Source organism: Aethalodelphis obliquidens, unplaced genomic scaffold (assembly GCF_003676395.1).
Source record: "Aethalodelphis obliquidens isolate GAN/ISIS:26980383/991018 unplaced genomic scaffold, ASM367639v1 scaffold9, whole genome shotgun sequence".
In the NCBI taxonomy this organism is placed as follows: Eukaryota; Metazoa; Chordata; class Mammalia; order Artiodactyla; family Delphinidae; genus Aethalodelphis; species Aethalodelphis obliquidens.
The window spans coordinates 40,718,943-40,745,885 of NW_020837953.1; the positions used below are offsets into that span (position 1 = coordinate 40,718,943).

A 26,943-nucleotide genomic window follows, 5' to 3' on the forward strand; every position below is an offset into this window, starting at 1 on the left:
TTACATAAATGAAGGAAAAACAAAATCATTAAAGACAGGTTTTTAAAGAGCACCTTATTTTGGTGGAAAATACTGTTTAAAATTAAGTGTAAATATGCTATGTGTGGTTATGCACAAGTAACTCTTTGGGATGCAATTACAGCTACAAGTTAATGTTTTTAAGCTTACTACTATTTTTAGTAGAATTAAAAGGAATATGGAAATAGTTTATCTATAGGATGACTGCTGGATAATTAAAGGTTACCCAAAAAAAAGCCTGAAGGAATATTTTTCAGTCTTAAAAAGGAAGACAGGACTTCCCTGGTGGTGAAGTGGTTAAGAATCCACCTGCCAACGCAGGGCACACGGGTTCGAGCCCTGGTCCGGGAGGATCCCACATGCCGCAGAGCAAATAAGCCTGTGCACCACAACTACTGAGCCCACATGCCTATAGCCCGTGTTCCACAACAAGAGAAGCCACTGCAATGAGAAGCCCAAGTACCGCAATGAAGAGTAGCCCCCGCTCGCCATAACTAGAGAAAGCCCGCGCACAGCAACGAAGACCCAACGCAGCCAAAAATAAATAAATAAATAAAATAAATTATTTAAAAAAACACGGAAACTTAGACCTAATTTTAAAATATATATATAGTTAAAATGGTAATTTCACATTATGTATATTTTTACCACAATTTTTTAAAAATTGAAGGCTTACAAGTTTTTGGCATTAAAAGCATAATTTCATGGTTTCAAATCTAAGTATTCTAATAACAATAGCAAAAATGGAAAGCGGCTATGCTCTTATAAATCTATCACTAAGAATCGCGTGGCGTATTTGCTGGTGGGCTTTATGGGACTCTAAAAAATTCCCTAGTTAACTTTAAGAATTATAAGATGATGGGTTAGCAGAGACCTAGTCACAAAGTGCAGCTTACCATTTTTTTTTTAAAACAGGTTTTTGGGGGCAGATATGTGATCAGATTCTGCTACTGACAGATTCTGCTAAGTACAAAATTCACAGAGGATAAAGTGAAAAAATTATTTTTCTACATATTCTGTGTCCAAAACACAGCCCTTAGGGCCAAGAGTACTTCTGTCTTAAATTCCAAAGAGCCTAGGCCTGCAGTGTCATTACATTCTTGGCAATCCCTTAAGACTCACAAAACCTGCTACTCAGGTAACTCAAAGCAAAAACCATCAAACATGCAGGCGCCCTAGAAGTAATAAGCAGATATAACACACCTGCCTAAGGAACACGAAATCTTTCTGTATGGCAGCAAAGCCCTTAGAACACCCACGGGATGGATGCCTCACTCAAGGGACAAACTCAGGAGAAATCTAAACTGTTAATTGTAACAGCGGGATTTCTTACTTCCTTAACCACATGCAGTATAAAAACTAGATATATTTCTTATATGAACAACTAAATGGTTTAAAAGGCATAAACCAAGAAAGCATACAGATCATGTGAAACCGTTCTGTTGTCGTTGTTGTTAAGTTCCAAATGGTTATGTACAAATGCCGTAGCCTTTACCAAACCTGCAAGTAAATTTGAACTTTGGGTTTTGCCTTTTTCCAATTTAACTTGGTGCTAATTACATCTCCTTACTATCCAGAATTAAAAAGTTTGCTATTTCCCACTTCTGAACTCTTTGTTAAGGCAGCTCCATACTCAAGAGGTTAGAAGGGCACCTAACTCCCCACCAGGAAGCCTAAAGCCACCCACTGTTTGATGCACTTGTTTAATTATTTATAAATGACTTCAAATTACTCACTAAGAAACTCCAACCTAAAGTCCTTCTACTTAAACAACTCCTCTGCAGTTTCTTCCAGTGGAAACAAACACAAAGCTACACTCCAAATGGCTCCAACCACCATGACACAGCACATTCAGGAAGCTACTGTGCCCCTCCCCACACAATCAAAAATAACATTCAAAGAACCATGGAACTCCCCAGGTGTGGTTACATAAATCATATCTAGAAGCAAGACGAGCATCTATAAAATGTGTGTCTTATTCTAATTCCAACACCAGAACTCCATGCCTGTTAATAGACACATTTTAAACCTCTATCAAAAGTATTAGCCATCACTTCAAAATTACCTTCAGATTAAGGGGTTGTGTGTGTGGTTTTTTTTTTTTTTTAATTAAAAAAAATTACTCTGGTTAAGATGACTTAATTTTCTTCTTGGGGGATTAAACTAATTTATTTGGGGACTTAAATATTAAAGTTTTTCAACAGCTGAGACATTCCCTTGGCCACCCTGGAAATCAACATGCATTTTAATATTTTAGCCTGACCAATCCTAAATTTGTTAAAGACAGAATCTGCAAAATAGTTCAATATATATTTTAAGCTTACAAGTCCCAAGAACTTTTTCCATTAATCCATAATTTCAAAAGAGTAGAAGGGTGTTGAGAATAAAATAGTGGACTCTATTCTTTAAACAAAATGAAAAGCAGTAAATGGACACACAAATTACTCCATGACATTCTATTTTGACAGAGCTCATTTCTATTCTGTGCTGTCCCAACAGAAATTTAATAGAAGTCAAAAATGTAATTTAAAATTTTTAAATAGCCACACTTCAAAAAGTAAGGGACTTTTACCCACTGGTGGTCCAGTGGGTGAGAGTCTGCATTCCCAATGCAGGGGCCAGGGTTCAATCCCTGGTCGGGGAACTAGATCCCACATACATGCTGCAACTAAGAGGTCCACGTGCCGCAACTAAGAGGTCCGCATGCCGCAACTAAACAAGCCGCAACGAAGATCGCAAGTGCTGCACTAAGATCCGGCACAGCCAAAATAAATTAAATGTAAAAAGTAAGAACAGGTGAAATTTAATAACGTATTTTATTTAATGTAATATACTTGAAATATTATCTCAACATAAAAACCAGTAATACTTTTTTTTGTGTGCTATATCATCAAAATTCTGTATTTTTAAAAATAGTTCTACTGGGGCTTCCCTGGTGGTACAGTGGTTAAGAATCCTGCCAATGTAGGGCACAGAGGTTCAATCCCTGGTCCAGGAAGATCCCACACGCCGCGGAGCAACTAAGCCCAAGTGCCACAACTACTGAAGCCCACGCACTCTAGAGCCTGTGAGCCACAACTACTGAGCCCGCGTGCCACAACTACTGAAGCCCATGCGCCTAGAGCCCACGCTCCGCAACAAGAGAAGCCACCGCAATGAGAAGCCCACGCACCACAGTGAAGAGTAGCCCCTGCTCGCTGCAACTAGAGAAAGCCCGCGCACAGCAACAAAGACCTGACGCAGCCAAAAATAAATAAAATTTTTAAAAATATAAAAAATAAATAAAAAAGGGGCTTCCCTGGTGGCGCAGTGGTTGAGAGTCCGCCTGCCGATGCAGGGGACACGGGTTCGTGCCCCCTGAGCCCACGGGATCTGGGAAGATCCCACATGCCGCGGAGTGGCTGGGCCCGTGAGCCATGGCCACTGAGGCTGCGCGTCCGGAGCCTGTGCTCCGCAACGGGAGAGGCCACAACAGTGAGAGGCCCGCATACAGCAAAAAATAAATAAAAGTATACAGTAGTTTTTAATATATTTATGGAATTATGCAATCATCACCATAATGTAACTTTGGTACATCTGTATTGCCCCAGAAAGAAACCTCATACCTATTAGCAGCACTCTCCATTCTCTTCCATCCTCAGCCTTGGTAACCACTAATCTACTTTCTGTCTCTGTAATTACCTATTCTGGACATTTTACATAAAGAGAATCATATGATTTGTACCATCTTCTTTCACTAAGCATTTTTTTGAGGTTCATCCATGTTATAGTGTGGATCAGTACTGGTGCACAGACTAGCCAAATTTCAAGCGCTCAACAGCCACATGTGGCTAGTGGATACAGTACTGGACAACCTAGTTCTAGAACCAGAAAGCTCCCCAATAAACAAGCATATCAGCCTTAAATAAGAGACCATGTTAGGAACTTCCCTGGTGGTCCAGTAGTTAGGATTCCAAGCTCCCAATGCAGGGGGCCCAGGTTCGATCCCTGGTTGGGGAAATAAGATCCCACATACCGCAACTAAGCTCAGTTGCCACAACTACTGAGCTCATGTGCCACAACTAGAGAGCCCTCATGCCACAACTACTGAGCCCGTGCACTCTGGAGCCCATTCATCACAACTAGAGAGAAGCCCACAAGCCACAATGAAAGATCTCATGTGCCGCAACTAAGACCCAACGCAGCCAAATAAATAAATATTAATAAATTAATTAAATTAAAAAGAGTGTAACTCAGATTCTTAGGAAAAACCAACTCTGTTTTGCAAAGTTAATTTTAAAATATATTTCACTATCTTGTCTACCTGGAAAGAGGAAGTTCATTCATCCTACAAAGTAGACTTTTAGGAAGATGTTCCACAGAAATGACTTTATACAATTTGTAGCAGCAGGAAACCCTAACAGCATTTAGATTAAGTAATGACTAATAATTTAAGTAAATAAATTATCAGAGGGTGCTCTTTCCATTTTCTCATAGGAGAAGCAATCACAAAGCTATCCTTTAGGGCTTCCCTGGTGGCGCAGTGGTCGAGAGTCCGCCTGCCGATGTGGGGGACACAGGTTGGTGCCCTGGTCCGGGAAGATCCCACATGCCGCAGAGCGGCTGGGCCCGTGAGCCATGGCCGCTGAGGCCGCGCATCCAGAGCCTGTGCTCTACAACGGGAGAGGCCATGGCAGTGAGAGGCCCACGTACTGCAAAAAAAAAAAACAAAAAAACCCACCTACCCTTTATAGATAAAGGCAAGCACTTAGGTTGTAGTCTAAGACACAGATTTTTTAAAAAAAATTAAGGAGAGGGTGTGGGTAATGAAATCTTGGCTAATTCTGAGCTTCAGAAAATGCTAATGTTTATTTTAAAATGAGAACACCACATTTTCCTTTAGTTCTGTGCATGGATGATCCCTTTGTTCAGGGCAGGGTAAAATTATACCATGACTTCTGAGAATTACCATAGAAGGCCTCCAAGTGAAAACAACCCAAAAAGGATAAAAGAGAATAACAAGGTCTCTGAAACTGCTCTGAGCAAACTTTCACTGTAAGTAAAAAAAACTAACAGAGGTTTCAATGTCATTCCAAAAGTTTAAAACATAAGCAAGGTTATAGGAACTTACATTTTCTATATAGCCCTGGCGCTGATAAAGACAAAAATAAATGTACCCCTTTATTTGTGGCTTTAATATTTCTTAGTGACTTCTGAGTGTTCTCTGATCAGGAATTAGGCCACGTTTAACTCCCTTGTCAAAGAGGAAAGCTGACAGAGAGGCTATGCACAAAGCAGTCATGACACTAAAAATATGCCAATTTAAGCATTTTTTAAAGAGTTTGCTTCTAAATCAAATACAATCTAGCACAGCATTTTTAATTTTAAAGTTTGTTGTTTAGGACTTTAATGTGAATTACTTTTTGTTAATTTTTAAGGCAACATTTTAAAAATTTACTTCAAGGTTAAATTAAAACTCACAAGATACCAAGTCACAAGTTTACCCCAGAAACCTATTTTCATTCCTTCCACCTAACAATCAATCAAACCAAAATAAACTCCAGCACAACCCCAGCGGAAAGAATGAAAAGGGGCATGGGAGAGAGTTCTTTACTGCAAACAGACTAACAACTAAAAGCAAGTTCCCGGGGAACTTTGGTAATTAATTAATTTTTTGGTAATAAATTCTTTAATACTAAACGCAGACCATGCTGTGATGTACCCAAGCAGCAGCATGACAGAAGTGGTTTTTCCAGCCTTAGTTTCTAAGGGGCATAAGACAGAAAGTTACAGTTAAAGCAAGGGAGTAATAAGGGAAAGATGCACTGAAAATAGTAGCATTCACACCAGCTTCCAGCCTTCGGCTCCTCAATCCTTTATTTGAAGTGCCTCCTTCCCATGAACAAACCCAGGTTAACTGGCACCCACTTCACAGCCTCTACTCCCCTAAGCAGCCGGTCACAGTGCGCAAGCCCCACTCCCTGGGCTGAGGGCCAGGCAAAAACTCTGGCAAAATAAGGAAGCCTCTGGGAGGTGGCAAGCAGCCAGCTCAAACTGGATGATTCCAGTTTAGTCTGGTTTCAGTCACAAACAAGCAGTTCCTAGCTTTCCCCACCATATTCAGAGGCACTGGCTGCTCAGGCGGTGCACAATGAACTCTCCTCATTTATTCTCAGATCTAAGCCTACCTCATTCTCATTTCCCTAGCAGCAGAGGCTCGAAATGAAAGCAAGGTTCCCAGTACAGCAAATATGGGTCAGTCCCGCACTTGTTTCCAAAGCCAACTGCCCATTCCGCACAGAATGCTAAAACTGGCAACAACTACACCTCTCAAAAGCCTTACTGAAATGCTGTACTTGACAAAAAAGGAAAACCAGAAAGGAACTAGTCTGATTTATAAATCTCCATAATGAAAGTTAAGCCCACCAGAGCAATTAGAAAGCAAACACTTCCATTTTCCATATTTAGCACAAAAAAAGGCTTGGCTGGCTAACATGACCCCAAAAGGCAGAAGTGTATAGCTTACTGCCCAGTAACAAACTATACAGTAGCCTACAAAGGAATGTTGTTTCCAAAATATGGGCTCTTCATTTTGCCTGCCACTGATGAGAATGGAAAAGAATACTACCAATAAAATAAAAATAAAAATAGGGACTTCCCTGGAGGTCCAGTGGTTAAGACTCACGCTTCCAATGCAGGGGGCACGGGTTCGATCCCCGGTCGGGGAGCTAAGATCCCACATGCCGTGCGGTGCAGCCAAATAAATAAATAAAAATAAAAATTTATGTATACATTCATATATATGGGGGGTGTATTTCTCTTCAAAGCACACACGGCTAAACAGAAATTATCTGTCTACTATTCATTATTATAGATAAGATCACCTTTGATGCTAAAACTTCAGACAAATGTGTTTTTATGAGTAAGCACTGCAATGATCACCAAAAAACCCACTAATTATTAACTCCTTTAACAACTTTAAGAAACTGACTCTTACTTCATATATGTATTTGTTAAAACTGGTGCCATATCTGACAGGTCTAGCACGTAATATATATCATAACAAATTATACAGCCAGGTAATAAAATGAGCATTCCTTCCCCCAATCAACATTCTAAATAAGCAGACTTTAAGAGAAATGGAAAGTACACTGTCACTATCACTCTGATACATGCATTGCAACCTTATCCAATAACCACCAGGAACTACATTTTCAGCTTCATCCATGTTCTTCCACAAAGCTTCAGAATGACAGCAATTTTGAAAATTTTTCTATATGAATTTGAAAGGAAGTCCTCTCTCATAAACTAAAAGAACTGCAAAACTTCCTCATGAAATCAGACAAAAGGATATTTGAATAAAATTCCCCCTCTAAGAAATCTAAAACATCTAGATCAGGACTTCCCTGGTGGCACAGTGGTTAAGAATCCTCCTGCCAATGCAGGGGACACGGGTTCGATCCCTGGTCAGGGAAGATCCCACAAGCCATGGAGCAACTAAACCCGTGCACCACAACTACTGAGCCCACACGCCACAACTACTGAAACCCGCACACCCTAGAGCCCGTGCTCTGCAACAAGAGAAGCCACCGCAATGAGAGGCTGCGCACCACAACGAAGAGCAGCCCCCGCTCACCGCAACTAGAGAAAGCCTGCCCGCAGCAACAAAGACCCAATGCAGCCAAAAATAAATAAAAATAAAACGTCTAGATCATTCACAAAATGATTAGTAGAATTGGTCTTTGTTAAAAAAGAAAAAGATTAGGGACTGTCGTCGTGTTAATCCTTATTTAGTTAAAAGGGTCACATTCCCTTTTAACTTTTAACTGTTGTAAAAATCCAGAATTTGGTCAATATTCTAATTACTATTTAACTATAATTCAGGTAAAATATTCTTATATTGTCTAACAGAAAAAAATTAATACGGTTATAGACAACTTTTGATATATTTAATTTATGTATTTATTTATTTTTGCAGTGCGCGGGCCTCTCACTGTTGTGGTTTCTCCCGTTGCGGAGCACAGGCTCCGGACACGTAGGCTCAGCGGCCATGGCTCATGGGCCTAACTGCTCCGCGGCATGTGGGATCTTCCCGGACCGGGGCACGAACCCGTGTCCCCTGCATCGACAGGCAGTCCCTCAACCACTGCGCCACCAGGGAAGCCCTGATATATTTTACTCAAAACATATAAAAGAAATATACAAACAAGTTCTACAAATAATACCAGCAATAAGAAATACTTTTCATTTCCCTTTCAATAAAAAGTAATTATTCTAATGCAAAGCTAATATACTGGACAAGAGATGGGCATAAAGCATGCCGTTATCTTAGTACGGCATCAGAGTTGAAAAGGCTGATTGCCTGCAGGTCTATAGGCTTTTCTTATTACATTAAACAAACACCACAATGACTATTTCACATGCTAGTTCTCCTGTCCTGGAACTGATACTGTATGTGTGTCTTTTTCTCCCACTTCCTGTCTCCAAGCTTCTTCCTTATATATTCCAACATATGAACCCAGGCCCTGGGCAGTGAAAGCATGGAGTCCTAACCACTGGACCACCAGGGAACTCCCTACATACAGTTTTTTTGTTTTTTTTTTGTTTTTTTTTTTTTTGCGGTACGCGGACCTCTTACTGTTGTGGCCTCTCCCGTTGCGGAGCGCAGGCTCAGCGGCCGTGGCTCACGGGCCCAGCTGCTCCGCGGCATGTGGGATCTTCCCGGACCGGGGCACGAACCCGTGTCCCCTGCATCGGCAGGCGGACTCTCAACCACTGCGCCACCAGGGAAGCCCAACATACAGTTTTTAAATCAACTTATTTCAATTCTTAAAATCTACTTAAGAAGAAAGCTTGCTCTAAAATTCTGATTTTTTCAAACAGGTAAACTAAGCACAATTTAAGGCCACAGGGCTTACTGAAAGCCACAGAGACAAGAGACAATGAGATGTCACCCACTACAGTTATTTTCATGTAGTTTTTCTGTGCTTACTCCTACTACATTTATTTTAAGCGTTTCCAACTAAATGCCTATTTCTGTGATTAGAAAGAATGAAAGTCTGTAGTTACTTGACATATTCTTCTTTAGACAAACCAAAAGGATTCAGAGGAACAAAAAGAAAAAGGCTGACAAGACACCTCCAAAATTTTTAAGGGGGCAGAAGATGGGGTTGCCTTTGATAAAACTGTAAAGATGCAACTAGCCATAGACACCCAGGGTAATTTAATTACATGTTAACTCTTAATTAGACATATGTAGATTTTGTTTTGGATTAGCCACAGCCAATGTTTAATCCAAACTGGCTCTATTTTTGGGACTCCATACAACCAGCTATTTTATTTCATAAATTCGGTGCAAAAAATAAGCAATATATGTTAAACAAATAGATGGCTGAATATAAACTCAAAAGTTAACTTTAGGACTTCCCAGACGATCCAGTGGTTAAGACTCCGCACTTCCAATGTAGTGGGCGCAGGTTCGATCCCTGGTCGGGGAGCTAAGATGCCACATGACTCACAGCAGGGCCCCCCCCCCCAAAAAAAAGTTAACTTTATCTAAACTGAAAGAAGATTTAGGGAAGTAATCTACTGAGTGGGAAGGGATAAAATAAGAAAAGGTTTTGGATTATCCAAATCTCAACTCCCTCCCATTACTTTTTCATCCATTTCCCCTCATTCATTCTGTAAACCTTTACAGGATATAGAATCAAGGGCTAACTGCAGCTCCAAAGGAACCAGGACCCCTTTTCAGCAATCTGGTGAAGTCTATGGACTCCTTTTCAGAATAATGTTTCTAAATGCATAAAATAAAATAAATAGGAATTAAATGGAAACAAATTATACTGACACAGTTATTAAAATGTTTTAAAATTTTGTGATATAGTAATGTCTTTATTAACATTAAATAACAATACCTAACACTGAGTTTAATAACAATTTCCCAGTCATGATTAATATAAGCCCAATTTTGAGATCTCTGCAACTATAATAATCATAAATTACCTGTGTATTTATACTGAGAACAAAGTCAGTCATACTGCTAATCTACTGGTTTTTTGTTGGCTACTTTCATATAATGGGAGGCAATGCTTAATTCACTTTCAGGTTAGTGAAAAGATGTAATTTTTTCCCCTGCATCTAAATTCAGGGACCAAAAAAATAATAATAATAAAATTTAAAAAGGGAATTCCGTGGCAGTCCAGTGGTTAGGACTCCGCACTCTCACTGCTGAGGGTCTGCGTTCAATACCTGGTCAGGGAACTAAGATCCCACCACAAGCTGCGCAGCACAGCCGGAAAAAAAAAAGGTTCAGGGACCCTGAGCCAGCCTAATCATCTTTGGCTGTGATCAAAGTAAACAACGGAGGGCTTCCCTGGTGGCGCAGTGGTTGAGAGTCCGCCTGCCGATGCAGGGGACACGGGTTTGTGCCCTGGTCCGGGAAGATCCCACATGCCGCGGAGCGGCTGGGCCCGTGAGCCATGGCTGCTGAGCCAGCGCTCCTCAACAGGAGAGGCCACAACAGAGAGAGGCCTGCGTACCGCAAAAAAAAAAAAAAAAAAAAAAAAAAAAGTAAACAACGGAGAAACAAATCTCAATTAAAATTACTTTAAGATAGTAGGAAAGGATATTATGAACTAATTTAATTTCAATAAATTCTTCAACTCCTGTAGCCTGAATTAAAACAAATTCTTAACAACATGATAGAAAAAAAGAACTGATAGGGAACTACAGAAATAAAATACGTTCAACTTCAATCAAGGACTTAAAATAAATGCTTCTGTGGAATTTATGTATTTAAATTTTTATGTTGAAAAGCAAAGGGACTCCCTAAATGACCAAGGCAGAGAAAGAAAACAGACATACAGCAGCACAGGGCTGCACACAGGAAAGTGTGTAACATTAAGCCCCCCTCCTCCCCCGAACTTCTCACCAGCTAAATACTGTGAATAGTCTGGCAGAAACATTAAGTGTATCATTTATAAGGACTTCACAACTAGACTCTCATCAATCCCACATTTAGTCATTTGAAATGCACTGCTAGGAATCTGTTCACCAAAGCTGTAACAATTAAGGGGGATGGAGGATGATTAATTTCCCAGTCATACAGACAGAATAGAAACTTGTTTTTATAGATAAAACAAGTTATATTTTGTCTACTATTACATGTTGCTTTTAAACATTTTTAAGGACTTGGAATGTCACCATTTCACAATCAAGTTTTAGAGATTACAAAAAAGAACTTAGTTCTTCCAAAGGGCATTAAACATTCTGAGTTGACATAACACCTCAAAATAGTACATTCTAAAATCAATATAATTATAGAGGAAAAGAGGACATCTGATGAAAGGGGGGATGAACCCAGGGATAATGGATATACTCTGAACACCAAAGGATTTTATTTCTCTGTACTTGCTTCAATCACAATATAATGACCAAATCTTTTAACTATTTACATCAATTTTGCTTTTACCTTCCTATTAGCTAAGAATTGTATCTAAGTATTTCAACTATTTGAACACATACTCAGAGAAGGGCAATAAAAACACTTGGTGGGCTCTGCAATGTGCACAAAGGAAGACCTGGCCCTGTTCTTACAGGATGACACCAAAAGGCCCATCATTTGGTCATATCTTCAAAAAAAATTGATGCTGTTTTTCATAAATCAACATAATCTGATTCTTAATACAATGTCCCTTCCGCTCTTCCCAAGTCAGGCACTCTCATTGTCCAAGTTTGTCTTCTCCGAAATACTGGAAGAGTCTCCTAACTGGAATCTCTGTCTTTCCTATTCTAAGTCCCCAGATGCCTTCCTAAAGCAGATCTCAACAAGATATTTCCCTTCTCAATCCTTCAACGGCTCATCTCTGCATAAAGAAAAAAACCCAAAAACATTAGCGTGGTTAAGTCATACTAAATTATTTGCTGTTCTCAAAACATTCTTCCACCCACTCGTATCTCTTCAAGTTGTTCCTTCTGCTCACAATGTTCCCTGTCTAGCCTAAAATTCGTCTCTTCTTGTTGAAGAGAAGAATACATATCCTTCACAGCCCTAAATCATAAAAACTGCCAGCCCTAAGTATGGATCAGGCAGCTGACAGAAGAGAAAATATCCTCTACGGTTGTAATTTAGTCCCCATGTAGATTTTCCAAGCTCATCCTGCCTTTGTGGCAGTTATCTTTCTAAATGTAAATATTCAGAAGCATATAACTGTTTCTTTTGATTATGTAAACAGGGAATTATCTCCATCAAATTCATCAGATCACCTCTGGGTTCAAGCTTCTGAGCCCACAATGCCAAGGGCCAGATCTCAAACCACTGTAACTCCCACCAAAGTACAATGCCATCCTGAAAGCCGTGAATTATGTTTCACCTCTAACTTCTACACTTCCACAGTTGGTTGACTTCTCAAAAAGGTTTGATCCAGTGGAATGCAGTGCCATTCCTTTAATGAGGTAGGTTTGGGGAAAATGACTAAAAACTTGAGTAACTTAGACAATTCTACGTAGAAGAAAGTGAATCATGACAAGATTTTATAATCAGTTTATAGAATTCAAATGAATACTGTCAATCATTTAACTCAATAATATACCAAATGAAATCAAAAGTTAAGGGTTTTACCCATGTCACAGAGCTGCAAAGCTGAAGCCAGAAACTAACTCTCCTGACTTCCTAAACTAAGTGCTTGTTTCATTATAATATGCTACATCTTCTAGAATGTTTGAATTATATCTAGATAGACAGAGATATAAAATGTTTCCATTTATTATTTTGAATTTGAAAATTTAGGAGGCCTAAAAGGAGCCATTTATCAATTCCATGATCATTTACTTTCCTTAAATTAATTCTAAACAGGCAATACTAAAGGAAAAATAATCTGGGCATTTTTAATCAGGTTGAAGAATCTGTATCTTGCAAATTTAAAACACACACCACCTGGGACTTCCCTGGTGATCCAGTGGTTAAGAATCGGCCTTGCAATGCAGGGGATGATGGTTGGATCCCTGGTCGGGGAACTAGGATCCTACATGCCTCAGGGCAACTAAGCCCTCACATGCCCCAGCTACTGAGCCTGCGCGCTCTGGAGTCCTCGCAACACAACTAGAGAGAAGCCAGCACGCCGCAACGAAAGATCCCACGTGCCGAAACTATGACCCGACGCAGACAAAAAATAATAAATAAATAAATAATATACACACCACCTAAATTTAAAACTAGAATATCTGAGATTAACAGACTGAATAACAATCACTAGAAATGGGAAATACTCAAAAGACTATCAACATGTGAAGTACTGAATAGCAGTAATAATTATAGCTAGCAGTTATTAAAGGTTGTATTTATTTAACATATATGGGTATCAAGCTAAGCACTTTACATATTTCTTCATTTTAATATTCAAAATAACTTTATGAAGCATGTTTCTTATAAAAGATGAGAAAGCTGAGTCCTAGAGAGCTTAAGTAACTTGTCCAAAGATTGTAAAAGTAGTATACTGTCTACCTTGATCTATTATTTTTCAAAACCCATATACCTAACTTCTAAGCTGTTTCTTGTTAAGATTATTTTCAATTTATTATTTTCATCTTTGGAATAAAACTCCTTTGTAAAAAAAATTCCCAACTAATGAAATGAGCTTATTCAGCCTTAGTGAACAGCAAAGTTACAACCTGAATTTAAAGAAAGCTTTCCTACTTGAGCTTATAAATTGACTACCATCTTGATGTTAAAATTAGTTAAAATATACATAAGTTAATTTATACATTGATAATAAGTATGTCAACAATATATTTCACCAATACATCTTTACCCAAACAGCGCTTTTACAAATTTTCAACCAAATAATAGAAATAGTATTATATACCTAAGAAATTAAGAACTTTTAAAAGTTCATTACGTGGCACAAGATTTGTTTCATACAAGTAACGTTACTACTTTTCTTCCTTTTTGGCAATTTTAATGTTGAGCAACTGGAGAATGAAACAGTATTTGCAAATCATCATTTAGCTTTAAGTACTTGGGAGAATGGTTAATTCAATGGCCACAATGCTAATCAAAGTTTCTTCATTCATTATATACATGATCCAAGATTACTTTCTTTTAAAAATATTACTATACTAAAAATCAGTACCACTGAAAGTAGCAAATTTGTAACAATTTACTCAACAGCTCATCTGTTACAACAAAAGGCTGTTAACCTACCTGTCACTGCTGGTACTACTGCTGCTGCTGATTGAATCACTACTGGAGGATCTACTCCTAGAGCCGCTGCCGCTAGGGGACCTTGCGGGTCTAGACGCTTGGCTAGCCAGCCTCTGAGGAGACTGATTTCTAGACTGGGATGAATGTGGTGAGCGACTCCTGCTGTGCTGGTAATTCCGCTCTGGCCTTCTGCCTCGTACCTCCCGGGTAATATCATCCCTGTAGATATCCCTGTGTACCACACTGGGCAGTGTAAACTGCTCCCGAGCCCTAGGTTCGTATCGGGGATCATGAGCATCAAAACGGTTTGGACTTCGACTCCGAGAAGTATAATAGAGCCCATGTTGTAAAGTCCGCTCGCGAGGATCTCTATAGTAATCCTGATCGTAATGTCTTGTCCGATCAAATCCTCCCGTCCCCCGTTCATGGTGTCCATAGGCACTATGTTCATAAGCACGCTCCCTGTTATCTGAAGCCCTGCATTTAGGAGGGGGGGAAAAATATTTAATCAATCAGAAAGGGGAAAGCAAAACTAAAAGCAAGTCATGCAAACATTCACTTGAGCATTGTCTTTGTCTTTGCAACTAGTCATTTTCTAAACAGCATTAACCTACTTAGTAAGCAAACACTAATAAGCTTAACATTTTACTTGACTCCAAAACTTATTTTCACAGCTGAGAAATCACTGTTGTAACTGTATATTGGACTTTCATGACTAGTGTTCTGCAAGTCAGTTGTTCTTTTTATTAGGGATTTTCTGGCTTATAAACAGAAATATACATATGCCATCTCCTTTTTATTTTAAATTTAATGGAACAAGAAGAGACTTTCATTTTAATATGAAAGTTTTATATACTTTCATCTGATTAAAATATATACCAAACTTTATTTACTTTGCAAGTGTATTTCAGGCAAAATTTCCATGATAGATTTCTCACACAGACATGAAAGCCCCATTGCAATGCATGCCCATGTCCCAGAAATAGGAGGGCATTTTCAAAGAAGTACAGAAAAAAATGTTAAGTGTAACTTTTTCTTATTAACTTTCAACTTCTTGGGTAATTATAAAAATTACTAAATTATGTAAATTGTTGTGCCCAAACAATCACATTTAATAAAAAAATGGAATTTTAAAAAGAAAATCAAACCAAAAAACCACTTGGGATATAAAAATATTGCGCTGCCACATGCTATTCTATGATGAACTTAACTAACTTAACTAAAGAATAATGGTTATTTTATCTTCTTGTGCTATCAAATTCCACATAATTTTTAAAATGCCTATTCCATGATTCAATGTGTTAATGTATTACTTAATGGTTACAGGAAATATATTCTCTTAGGGTTCAGCTATATTCAAATTGCCTCTGATGAAATAAGTCAACTTGGGAAACCGTTAAGATACGCTAAAAACTGCTATTAGCAATGGTTTAACTTTAAAAAATCTTCCTGTAGGGCATGAATACTTGTCAATCGAAGAGTACAAAAACTGTTGCATGTACAATTACACACATGCAATTACGTATTAATATTAAAAACCGATTCCAATCCTACAAAGAAATCTTAAGTTCTCTACTTAAGAGAGTTCCTAAAAGACAATTTCACTTGAATCTCAAACATGAGGTTGAGTCTCTTCTCAACCTCACCTTTGGGTCTATCTTCTATCAAAAGTGATTAAGGAATTATGAAAGACATAGAAGAATTAGAATCTCTCCAATAAGGAATATGTGGCAAAATCTTACAACTAATACTATGTCCCCAATACGTGCTTAGATTCCAAATCTCTCCACTAACCTTCATTTTCACCCACCATTTCACTTAGCAACCATACCTTCTCCTAGGCTGTTTTTTCTTTTTACTGCTATTATTAAAAGCAACTGGCATGGCAAAAATTCAGTATTATCTTTCCTACTTAAATATATTAAATGACTTTCTCCTTTTTTATTCACTATTTCTGGAATTTGAATAGATATTTCAACTTCTAACAAACAAGAGGTGTTCCTTTGAGACAAGAGAAAATTTCATAAATAATTCCATTAGTACCCTATCAAATGTTAATCAGTAAGAGCTGTTATTAATGATATAACAGAAGCAACAGGCAATAGTTCTAGGAGAATTACTGCTACAGCTGATATTTTATAAATATGCAAAGTTCTTAACCATTAGGAAGATATAGAAGGCAGGCACAAGAGCTAGCAGAGCTGAAATCTAATAGCTATTCTTTGATTCATCTATTAGTACTAAATGATTCTAGAGTTAGTGGGAAAAAAAGAAAGTTTGACTTGGGTTAGGAGAGGGGCTAATATACACAGGTCAGGACATACCAACCTTTTCCAAGTGTGGAAACACGACCTATAATCCCAATTAAATCTAGGGAGAGAATTGTGAACATAACTTCCCCAATTTTGGCCCCTCTTATGGGGGTAATCCACCTTCTTAATGGGTAAGGGTGTCAAATGATATTTAGATGAACCACAAGGAAAAAAAAAATCTTAATGACCAGACAAAATAATTCCACTGGAAGCAAGCAGTCCCAGACAAACTGTAACTCTCAAACCCCCAGACTTCTTTCTTGAGATAGCAGAAAATTATAAATTGATCCACATTCACAAAAATGTCCAGCCCTAAGTATGAATCAGGCAGCTGACAGAAGAGGAAATATCCTCTACAATTCCACCAAATGAGGAAGGCACAGTTGCTCGCCAACAGTTCACCTTTGTAGCCATCCAGCACAGTCAATTTTGATTGCTGTATCCACAACTGATCGTCACCATATGTTCAAAGCTAAAGTACCTTTAATTGGACAGCAACTTGCTTAAGAAACAAGATAGTAATCCTCTTCTCCTGGGCTAATGGAATCTTGACTGCACGACATCCCATACATTCCAGCAAACAGAAAAGAATGGCTATATTCCAGGATTTAGGAACGTCCATCATCTCAATTTTTCCCCATTCCATCAAGGAGTATAATTCCAATATGGAAACTGTGTAGATCCAAAATGGAAAAATGAAGCACTGCCTTCACTCTTCTTCATCCAAGTACACATTTCCAGGTTAAAGTATTGTTTGTAGAATCCAAGAGGCTGAATCATATGGTCTGCTAGGTTTTTTGGTGACAATCCAATTCGTTTGTACACTTTGTGTAGTGAAAACTGAGAAGCACATATCAAATTCTAAAAGAATCTGTAGGCTCTAATATTCCAGAAATATTCCATATAGTACAACCACAAAATCTGTAGCCAAGTAGCTCCATCAGGTAGACGGGATATATCCAAGGAAAGACTTAACATTATCCAAGAGAAGGAATAATTAATTCTAGAAGACAGGTAACTCCAAAAATGATGCTGCAATATAAAATCTTCCACCACTTTATATCTCAGGAGTAGATATCCAACCAGCTGCAGGAAATATCCTCTACGATTCCATAAGATACCAGCCACTGGGATAGAAATCACTTCCGTTTCCAACCCAAAATAGGAAACATTGAGAATGCCCAAAACTTTAAATCCATCTGGGGCCCCTAAATACGAGTTTCTGTTTCACCATATCAAATACAAAATACCTGCCTACAGAAACCTTGGAACTTACCCATCAAGTCTCCGCTCATAACGTCCTTCTCGTGCATGAAGTGATGGTGGGGGGCCATAAGCAGGCCCTCCACCACCTCCTCTGAACCCAGAAACCTCTCTACTACGAGATGCTATGGAAACTGTATCATCCAATCCCCGAGCAGCGCTCGGAATGGTGCCTGGTTCATTATAATCCGTGCGTAGGTCTCTATCTCCCATTTTGTTGACTGAGTTGTGAGCCTTCTGTGCACTTTTGATGTCCACAAAATCCACAAAGGCAGCCACTCCTCCTTCAGAACCCCTCTTGGGGAGAATTTTGACACTTTCCACGCGGCCATATCTGAAAAAAAATAAAGTCAACGTTATTGTTGCATAGTAATAATTTTCCAAAAATAGTTTTAAAAACTGTTTGTTATTTTTAAACAATTTACATTATGCATGTATGGGGGAGGGGTTGCGAGTTAATTTAAAATGGCTTTTAAACTCACATTTTTCTTTTTTGAGGCAAATATTTACAAACATTTTTACCACATTATTTTATTGCTCTAACTTTTTAAATATAGTATTTACTATAAACTGCCTTTTACCTTCCTGGAACACTTAGCTGAAATGACTCTCAGAAGTTTTTAGGCATTTTTACATTCTAAAAAAGGATATTATACCTAAGATAATCAAAGTAACTTACCAATCTTAAGAGATTTTCATTAAAGTAAAAACTGTAGCTAAAAATGGCTATTTTACAGATCTCATTTTAATTTAATTCATTAAGTGAAAATGATCTTAGTGAAAAAATGAGATGACTTCAAACACGCCTTACTGGAAGGCAAAATAAATTCAAATATTTTGTGCATTTGCAAGTGTGTCTAGTTTTTAATGTAATCTTTTGCCATTTAGTTCTCTTTTCCAGGGGATTAAAAGAAAAAGTGTTAAAATTTATAATTTATGTATAATTGTTATTTATATAAATTAATAAATCAGAAAATCTTTTGACAGACTCTTATGTATACTTATAATTTGGCATTTTAGAAAGAAGGGCACAGCACTTTTAAATATAGCACTCTTACATGCTGACAATCCAAGATCATAATTTTTTTCTTTTTTTTAAAATTTATGGCTGCATTGGGTCTTCGCTGTTGTGCACAGCCTTTCTCTAGTTGTGGTGAATGGAGGCTACTATTTGCTGCAGTGCATGGGCTTCTCATTGTAGTGGCTTCTCTTGCTCTGGAGCACAAGCTCTAGGCACACAGGCTTCAGTAGTTGTGGCACACAGGCTCAGTAGTTGTGGCACACGGGCTTAGTTGCTCCGCGGCATGTGGGATCTTCCCGGACCAGGGCTCGAACCCGTGCCCCCTGCATGGGCAGGCGGATTCTTAACCACTGTGCCACCAGGGAAGTCCCCAATATCATAATTTTACACTTCCCCTGAAGAAGCTGACAACATTATCAGAAAGCTGAACTTTCCTTTTACATCCTCCAGTATGATTTAAGTTATTACCTCTCAGAAGGGAAACATAATCCTAAAATGCAGTTTCATCAGGCCACTGAACTAGATGTAACGAAATTACTTGGCGTAAATTAACTGATGAAAGGATCTCTTAAATTCGGGGGAAAAATAGAAACTGAAATAGTTCTTTCCATACAAACATTAAAAAAAATACTTTCCAATGTATCTGACAAAGGACTTGTATCTAGAATATAAGAAATCTTACAACTCAACCCATTTTTTAAAAATAGGGAAGACGGGCTTCCCTGGTGGCTCAGTGGTTAATAATCTGCCGGCCAATGCAGGGGGCACAGGTTCGAGCCCTGATCTGGGAAGATCCCACATGCCTCGGAGCGGCAGCTGCTGAGTCTGCGCTCTGGAACCTGTGAGCCACAAGTACTGAGACCCACGTGCCTAGAGCCCGTGCTCCGTGACAGGAGAATCAACCGCAGTAAGAAGCCTGTGCACCGCAGCAAAGAGTGGCCCGCGCTCGCCACAGCTGAAGAAAGCCCACGCGCAGCAGCGAGGACCCAACATAGATAGATAGATAGATAGACAGATAGATAGACAGATAGATAGATTTGTAAAAAAAATAAAAATAAAAAATAGGGAAAACACTTCACCAAAGAAGAAATACAGGTGGCAGATAAGCACAGAAAGAGATGCTCAAAATCAGTAGGCATAGGGAAATACAAATCAAAACCACAATAAAATACCACTTCACACCCACCAGGATTGCTATTAGAAAAGAGAACAGAACAGAACAAAACACGTATTGGCAAGGATATGGAGAAATTTGAAACTTCTGCATAGCTGGTGGAACTGTAAAATGGCGCAGCCACTGTGGAAAGTGGCATTTTTCTCCAAAAGTTAAGCACAGAATTACCATATGACCCAGCAATTCCATTCCTAGGTATATACCCAAGAGAACTGAAAACTGGGGCTCAAAAAGATACATTACACGAATGTTCACTGCATCATTATTCACAAAAACCAAAAGATGGAAACAACCCGACTGTCCATCAATGGATGAATGGATAAACAAAATGTGGCATATACAAACAATGGAATATTATATTAAAACATAAAAAGAAATGAAGTTTCGATACACACTACAACATGGATAAACCTTGAAAACATCATACTAAATGAAATAAGCCAGACACAAAAGGACAATTAGTTTATGATTCCACTTACATGAAGAATCTGGAATAGACAAATTCATGGAGACAGAAAGTAGAACAGAAGTTAACAGGGACTGGGGAGACACAGAGTTTTTGTGTGGGATGAAAAAAATTCTAGAAATAGATAGTGCCGATGGTTACATAACATTGTGAATGCACTTTTTTTTTGGCCACGCCAAGCAGCTTGTAGGATCTTAGTTCCCCGACCAGGGATCAAACCTGGGCCCCGGCAGTGAAAGCGCCGAGTTCTAACCGCTGGACTGCCAGAGAACTCCCTGTGAATGCACTTAATGCCACTGAATTGTACACTTAAAAATGGTTAAGATAATAAATTTTGTATATTTTAACACACACACACAACTTATCACTAAGCCCAAGACTACATAGGTTTTTCTATTAGAAAGAAGAAAAAAAGAGGGAAGCATCAGCCAATTCCCCATCAAAAAAGTCAGTTAGCCGAAGTGTAAACAGGGAAAACAAATATTTAAGCTTAAATTCTTAATAACAAAGAGCTAAATGCAATACTGAAAAGAAGAACCAAATACTTAATGCATAGATTATGCATGCAGAACAAAGTCAAATGGCCCTCCGTCTTCAAAAGGGTGGGCTCACGGTTCCCATAATTTTTACATAAGGAGAGTACACTCTGGAAACAAATACGAATTTATCTCCAAATTTAACATAAGAGAACTTTATCAGGTATTACATTACTCTTCTATACTAAAAAAAAAAAACCTGTTAACTCTTCACAGCCATGAGAACTCAGCTGGTAAATGTAAATGTGATGTCCTGATTTTATCTACTCTTTCCAAAACAACACAGTTCCTATAGTATTCAAGTATTCCTTAAGTATTCAAACGAAACATTTACTGACATCTACTAATTAAAAAAGAAAAAAGAGCAAAAATAATAAAACCACAGTTAAATAGTATTTCTTTTTTTAAAACATAGAGCCTTAGTTACAGGTTTTCAGAGAACCTATGGAATAGTCTCCAGTAATATGCACAAAATATTTTCTTAAATTACATAGTCAAAGGTTGTAGTAATAAGTTAACTCATTTGTAATCTTTAAAGAATCAAGAAAACCTTTTTTTTAAAAAATAAGAACATAAAATTAAGAAAGTGTGCTTGATTGCTACAAGCTGCAGTATATAACAATCTAATGGGTTTGTCTTCAAAAACACAATCAAAAAACAACATTAAATTGGTTTCTGTTTGGTCAAAAATATTCACCATCAAAAAATATTAAACTGATCAACATACACTATAATTCTTCTATGTTTTTAAGAGAGAATTTTAAAATAACCCAAAACAATGCCAGATTTGCTGAGATGTTTGGTCTTTCAACATGTGACTATTTATACAGTCAAATTTATAGTCCTTAGCATCTCCTTGAAGAATATAATTGCAGTGTATTAATGGCCTCACATTTTACATTTGAGAGCATCATGATATACTCTAATGTTTTTCCTCCACTATGAGAAAAGAGTAGGGTTCTAATCCTGAATCAATTATTTTTAATTTTATGGTTCTTAACAGGCACTGTTGTAGGCACTTGATGCATATCAGGGAATAAAACAAAGATCCCTAGTCTCATGGAATTGATTTATATACAATTTTCAGCTCCTTGATATGTGAAAAGATTCCTCCTATTCTAAACTTTTCCTCAACTCTACAAGAAACTTACTTTGTTAATTTCCAAAGCAACACTAAATACATAAAGCTAAAGATCATTAGTATGCTAAAACCCAATGAATTCTCTCAATACCCTTTCTTTCTAAAAGTTACTACATTTATCTTTTATTAGCTGGTTTATCAATAAGAATGCAATTATTAATTTTAATCCTACCTTTTTTTGCAACTGACCCTACTAATAATAAGCAATAACAAAGAATAGCCACAATTCGTTTTCACACAAGTCCTCCTACTACAGAAAACAATCCTCCCCAAGTCATTCTTGAAACATTTACCTGTTATTCAGGATAGACTTACAGAATTGTAATGAGGAGAATATCTGCCTCTTTGAAGAGGCATGCAATTAACCTAAAACACCCATTCATCTAAAACCCAATACATCATTTTCCAAAGATTACATATTTTATCAAACTATCAATTCTTTGCGTATTGCCCACTTTTCCACCCTTCCACACCGTCATGGCTAAGCTGTTCCTTATTCAAAAGAAAACGATCAATAAGTATGAATAGACAGAAAGCGAAAAGCAAATGAGCATGCTGTAAGGGATAAAAAGGCCTAAGAGATGAGTATTACAGTCTGGTTGGGTGACCTATAATAGTAGAAACAATAAATGTTTATGTTTACTTATTATTATTATTTTTACCATATGCGGGCCTCTCACTGCCGTGGCCCCTCCCGCCGCGGAGCACAGGCTCCGGACGTGCAGGCTCAGCGGCCACGGCCCACGGGCCCAGCCGCTCCGCGGCATGTGGGATCTTCCCGGACCAGGGCACGAACCCGCGTCCCCTGCATCGCCAGGCGGACTCTCAACCACTGCGCCACCAGGGAAGCTCACTTATTTTTTATATTATGAAAATATTCAAAAGCATTCCTCTTCCAAACTCAGACAGTTGGGTCATAAATATACCCATTACAACCAGCAAATTATCTGCAATAATGCAGTAACATCAACACTTATTTATATAACCCTTTCATAGTAAAAAATTTTTATGAAGGAATTACTAATTTATAAATCAACCACTTGATCCTATATTTAAACCAAAAGACTGGTTTCCCCTCTGTGTTAGACCTTTATTTTATTTTCTATACCAGTGACTACAAATACTTCAAGAATGCCAAAAGGCAGAATTTCCTAGAAACTTAAATAATGCATCATAACAGCATTTAAATTGGAGCTGGACACATTTTTCCTACATAATCACAGATCAAATTTTTAAAATTTTTTATTGTGATAAAATATAACACAAAATTAGCTATTTTAACCATTTTTAAGTGTACAATCCCAATCTCTTCAAATTAATCACGGCTATTTCTTGTCATCAACATAGTAGAGGTAGACATTAAAGCTACCTCATTCACAATTACTGATATCGCCCATACTTCAAACCATTAAATGTAGTAAGTAGCTCAAAATCATATACTCAGATGGCAAAACTCCTGCAATCTGGACATAACCAAGTAAGATAGTAATATTTTTAATATGTCATATGTCTCATTATATCAGTTAAAATAAGTTAAAATCCAAAAGAAGAACTTGGTTTAACAATTATCTAGAATGACAAAGATAAATTTAAATTGTTAGCATGACAATGATAAATTACAAGTTAACAGTTTTACTCTATCCAAAGACAATGATCAAAAATTGATATAAACCCAGAAAATAGAAAATATTTGCAAATTATTTATCTGATAGGAGCTCTTACAACTCAACAATGAAAAAAAAATAATGCAATTTAAAAATAGGCAAAGGATATAGACAATTTCTCTAAAAATATATACAAACAGCCAATAGCCAATAAACACACAAAAATTTGCTTAACGATATTAGACTTTAGGAAAATAAAAACCAAAACCACAATGAGATACCACTTCACACAAAATAGGATGGCTAGAATATTGATAAAAACGACAGACAATAACAAGTATAAGGAGAAATCTAAACCCTAATAAATTGCTGGTGAGATCGTAAAATGGTACAGCCACTTTGGAATTCAATTTGGCAGTTCCTCAAAATGTTAAACTTAGAATTACCGTATAAGCCAGCAATTCTACTCCTGGGTATGAACTGAAAAGAGAAGTCCACATAAAAACACATACAGGAATGTTCACAGTATCATTATTCATAATAGCCAAAAAAATGGAAACAAACCAATTGTTCAACTGCTGAGTGGAATTGTTAAAATGTGGTACATGTCCATACAATGGAATGTCATTTGGCAATAAAAAGGAATGAAGTTCTTATACATGCTACAACATGGATGAACCTCGAGAACACTATAAGGGAAAGAAGCCAATCACATATTTTATGATTCCATATATATGTGAAAGGTCCAAAATAGGCAAATACACAGAAATAGAAAATAGATTAGTGGATTCCAGGAGCTGGGGAGAAGGAAGAATGGGGAATGACTGCTAATGGATATGGGGGTTTCATTCTGGAGTGATGGAAATGTTCTGAAATTAGTGGTGATGGCTGCATAACTCTGCAAATATACTAAAAACAACTGTACACTTTCAAAGGAAAAATTTTATGCCATGCGAATTATATCTCGTTAAAACTATTATTAAAAGAAAAAAGACAAAAAATAGTACCTGTCACTGTCTTTTATATTTATTTATTTGGCTGCACTGGGTCTTAGTTGTGGCATGCGGGATCTTTAGTTGCAGCATGTGGATCTAGTTCCCTGACCAGGGACTGAACCTGGGGCCCCTGCACTGGGAGCACAGAGCCTTAGCCACTGGACCATCAGGGAAGTCCCTGTCACCGTCTTTTAATACAACAGATTTTACATATCCTTTAGTCACAAGTGTCTGCGTTATCTCAATACAAATCAACTGCCTGCCATGTTTCCTGTAAATGGGCACATTTAAGGAAGACATTTTCTATTTCAAGCATGCCTGCCTGGGAAGATAAGTAACCCATTAGATGACAGCCAAAACCTATCTTCACTTCATAGAGATACAGAATTCTTTCAGGAAATCTACTGTGAAATAAATTTATGTATAAAAGATTTTAAAATTATTCTTAAATAATTAATATATTTCCCTTTAATCACTTTATCTTTGGAGTAAGTACAAATGATTACTAAAGATGAAAAAAACAGACTCAGAATCCCTAAAGCCAGCAAAGCGCAGTCAAACACAGGACCCCTAGCCTCATTTTAGAAAAAGTTAAAATCCTAAAATGTTTCTCTACTTGGAGGAATGGGGGAGAGGTGGGAAAAGAAGGGCGGGGGGAGAATGATTTGTAATATTTTGCTGATTTGTGTTCTCTCTCTGCCAAAAATAAATAAATAAATAAATATATATATATATATATATATATATATATATATATTAGTTTGTTGTAGTCTGGGAAAGACGCTCAGCCTGAGATAAAATCCCTATGTCATAAAAGAAAAGACCATATAAATTAAACCGCATAAAAATTACAGCTCCTAAATAGCAAAATACAGTCAAAAAACAAATGGGGAAAAATACTTGCACATGAGAAATAAGTGATTTCCTAAATATAAAAATTCTTCCAAATCAAGGGAGACAGAGGTCCAAACAAAACACAGGCAAAATACCCAAATAGGAAAATTTTTTTTTTAATATTTATTTTATTTATTTGGTTGCGTCGTGTCTTAGTTGCAGCAGGCTGGCTCCTTAGTTGTGGCATGCGAACTCTTACTTGAGGCATGCATGTGGGATCTAGTTCCCGGACCAAGGATCGAACCCAGGCCCCCTGCATTGGGAGCACGGAGTCTTAACCACTGCGCTACCAGGGAAGTTCCAGGAAATTCTTTAAAAATACACCCATACACACAAAATGGTAAACAAAACAAACACACTCAAAAAAGCTGCTCAATTTCCACTAAAAATTTCAAAAATCCAAATTAAGAAAAAAATGCCATGCAACACAAAGACCTAAATTTTAATAATACCTAGATATTAGCTAGAGTTTAAGAAAATAGATACTTTCATAACACCGTCTGCAGGAGTATAATAAATTAGAGAAACCTCTTAGGAAGACAATTTGATAGACTGTTTAGTAAGCAACACTGCTTATAACAGTTAAAAAAAAAGAAAGAAAGAAAGAAAAAAAAAAGAAGAAGGAAAAAAAAGGAACGCACCATTCCACTTTCTCTATGAATTTGACTGCTCCAGGAAGATAATGTAAGTAGACTCATACAATATTTGTCCTTTTGTAACAGTCTTATTTCACTTAGCATAAAGTCTTCAAGGTTCATCCATGTTGAAGCATGTGTCAGAATTTCCTCTCCTAACATAATACTGTAAATCAACAATACTTCAATTTTAAAAAGAAGAATTTCCTTCCTTTCTAAGGCTGAATAATACTCCGTGATACGTATTTTGTTGTCACACATTCTGTTTATCCTTCCATGGGTCATGAACACTTAGATTGCTTCTATCTTTTGGCTATTGTAAATGCTTCTATGAACATAATACATTACTTTTTTAAGATGAGAAACGATTTATTGACTCTAATTAGAAAAGGTTTAAGAAAACTTGAAGACTGAAGATAAGCTTAATTCAACCAACAAAACTATAGTCAGCTGTTTATCAAATCCATGGTTAGTGCCTAGATTCCTGTACATGAAAACTTGATGACTACAACTCTTGGGAAAAGGCAATGTTTTCAGTAAAGCTTTGAATGACAAAATTCTTCAGAACTATTAACGGCACCATTACTTCAGTGAAAAAAATACGTATATGCATTATTTTGCACCAATCTAATGGTGCAAAATAACTATTTACTAACTAAAATTAATTGTTAACAAAAAGAGAGTGCGCAACTGATATGTAAACCT

General features: G+C 37.5%; 1 protein-coding gene across 6 annotated transcripts in view; it reads right to left on the minus strand.

Moving 5' to 3' along the window:
• Positions 1 to 26,943, minus strand: part of SPEN (spen family transcriptional repressor) — a 93,668-nt gene that overhangs the window by 40,185 nt on the left and 26,540 nt on the right. For 4 of the 6 annotated variants that reach the window (XM_027110048.1, XM_027110051.1, XM_027110049.1 and 1 more), the window contains exons 2-3: positions 17,786 to 18,106; positions 14,198 to 14,674 (exon numbers count right to left, since the gene is read on the minus strand). In XM_027110048.1, coding sequence (XP_026965849.1) covers positions 14,198 to 14,674; positions 17,786 to 18,106 — 798 coding nt within the window. The other 2 variants (XM_027110054.1, XM_027110053.1) reach the window with 2 other exon arrangements.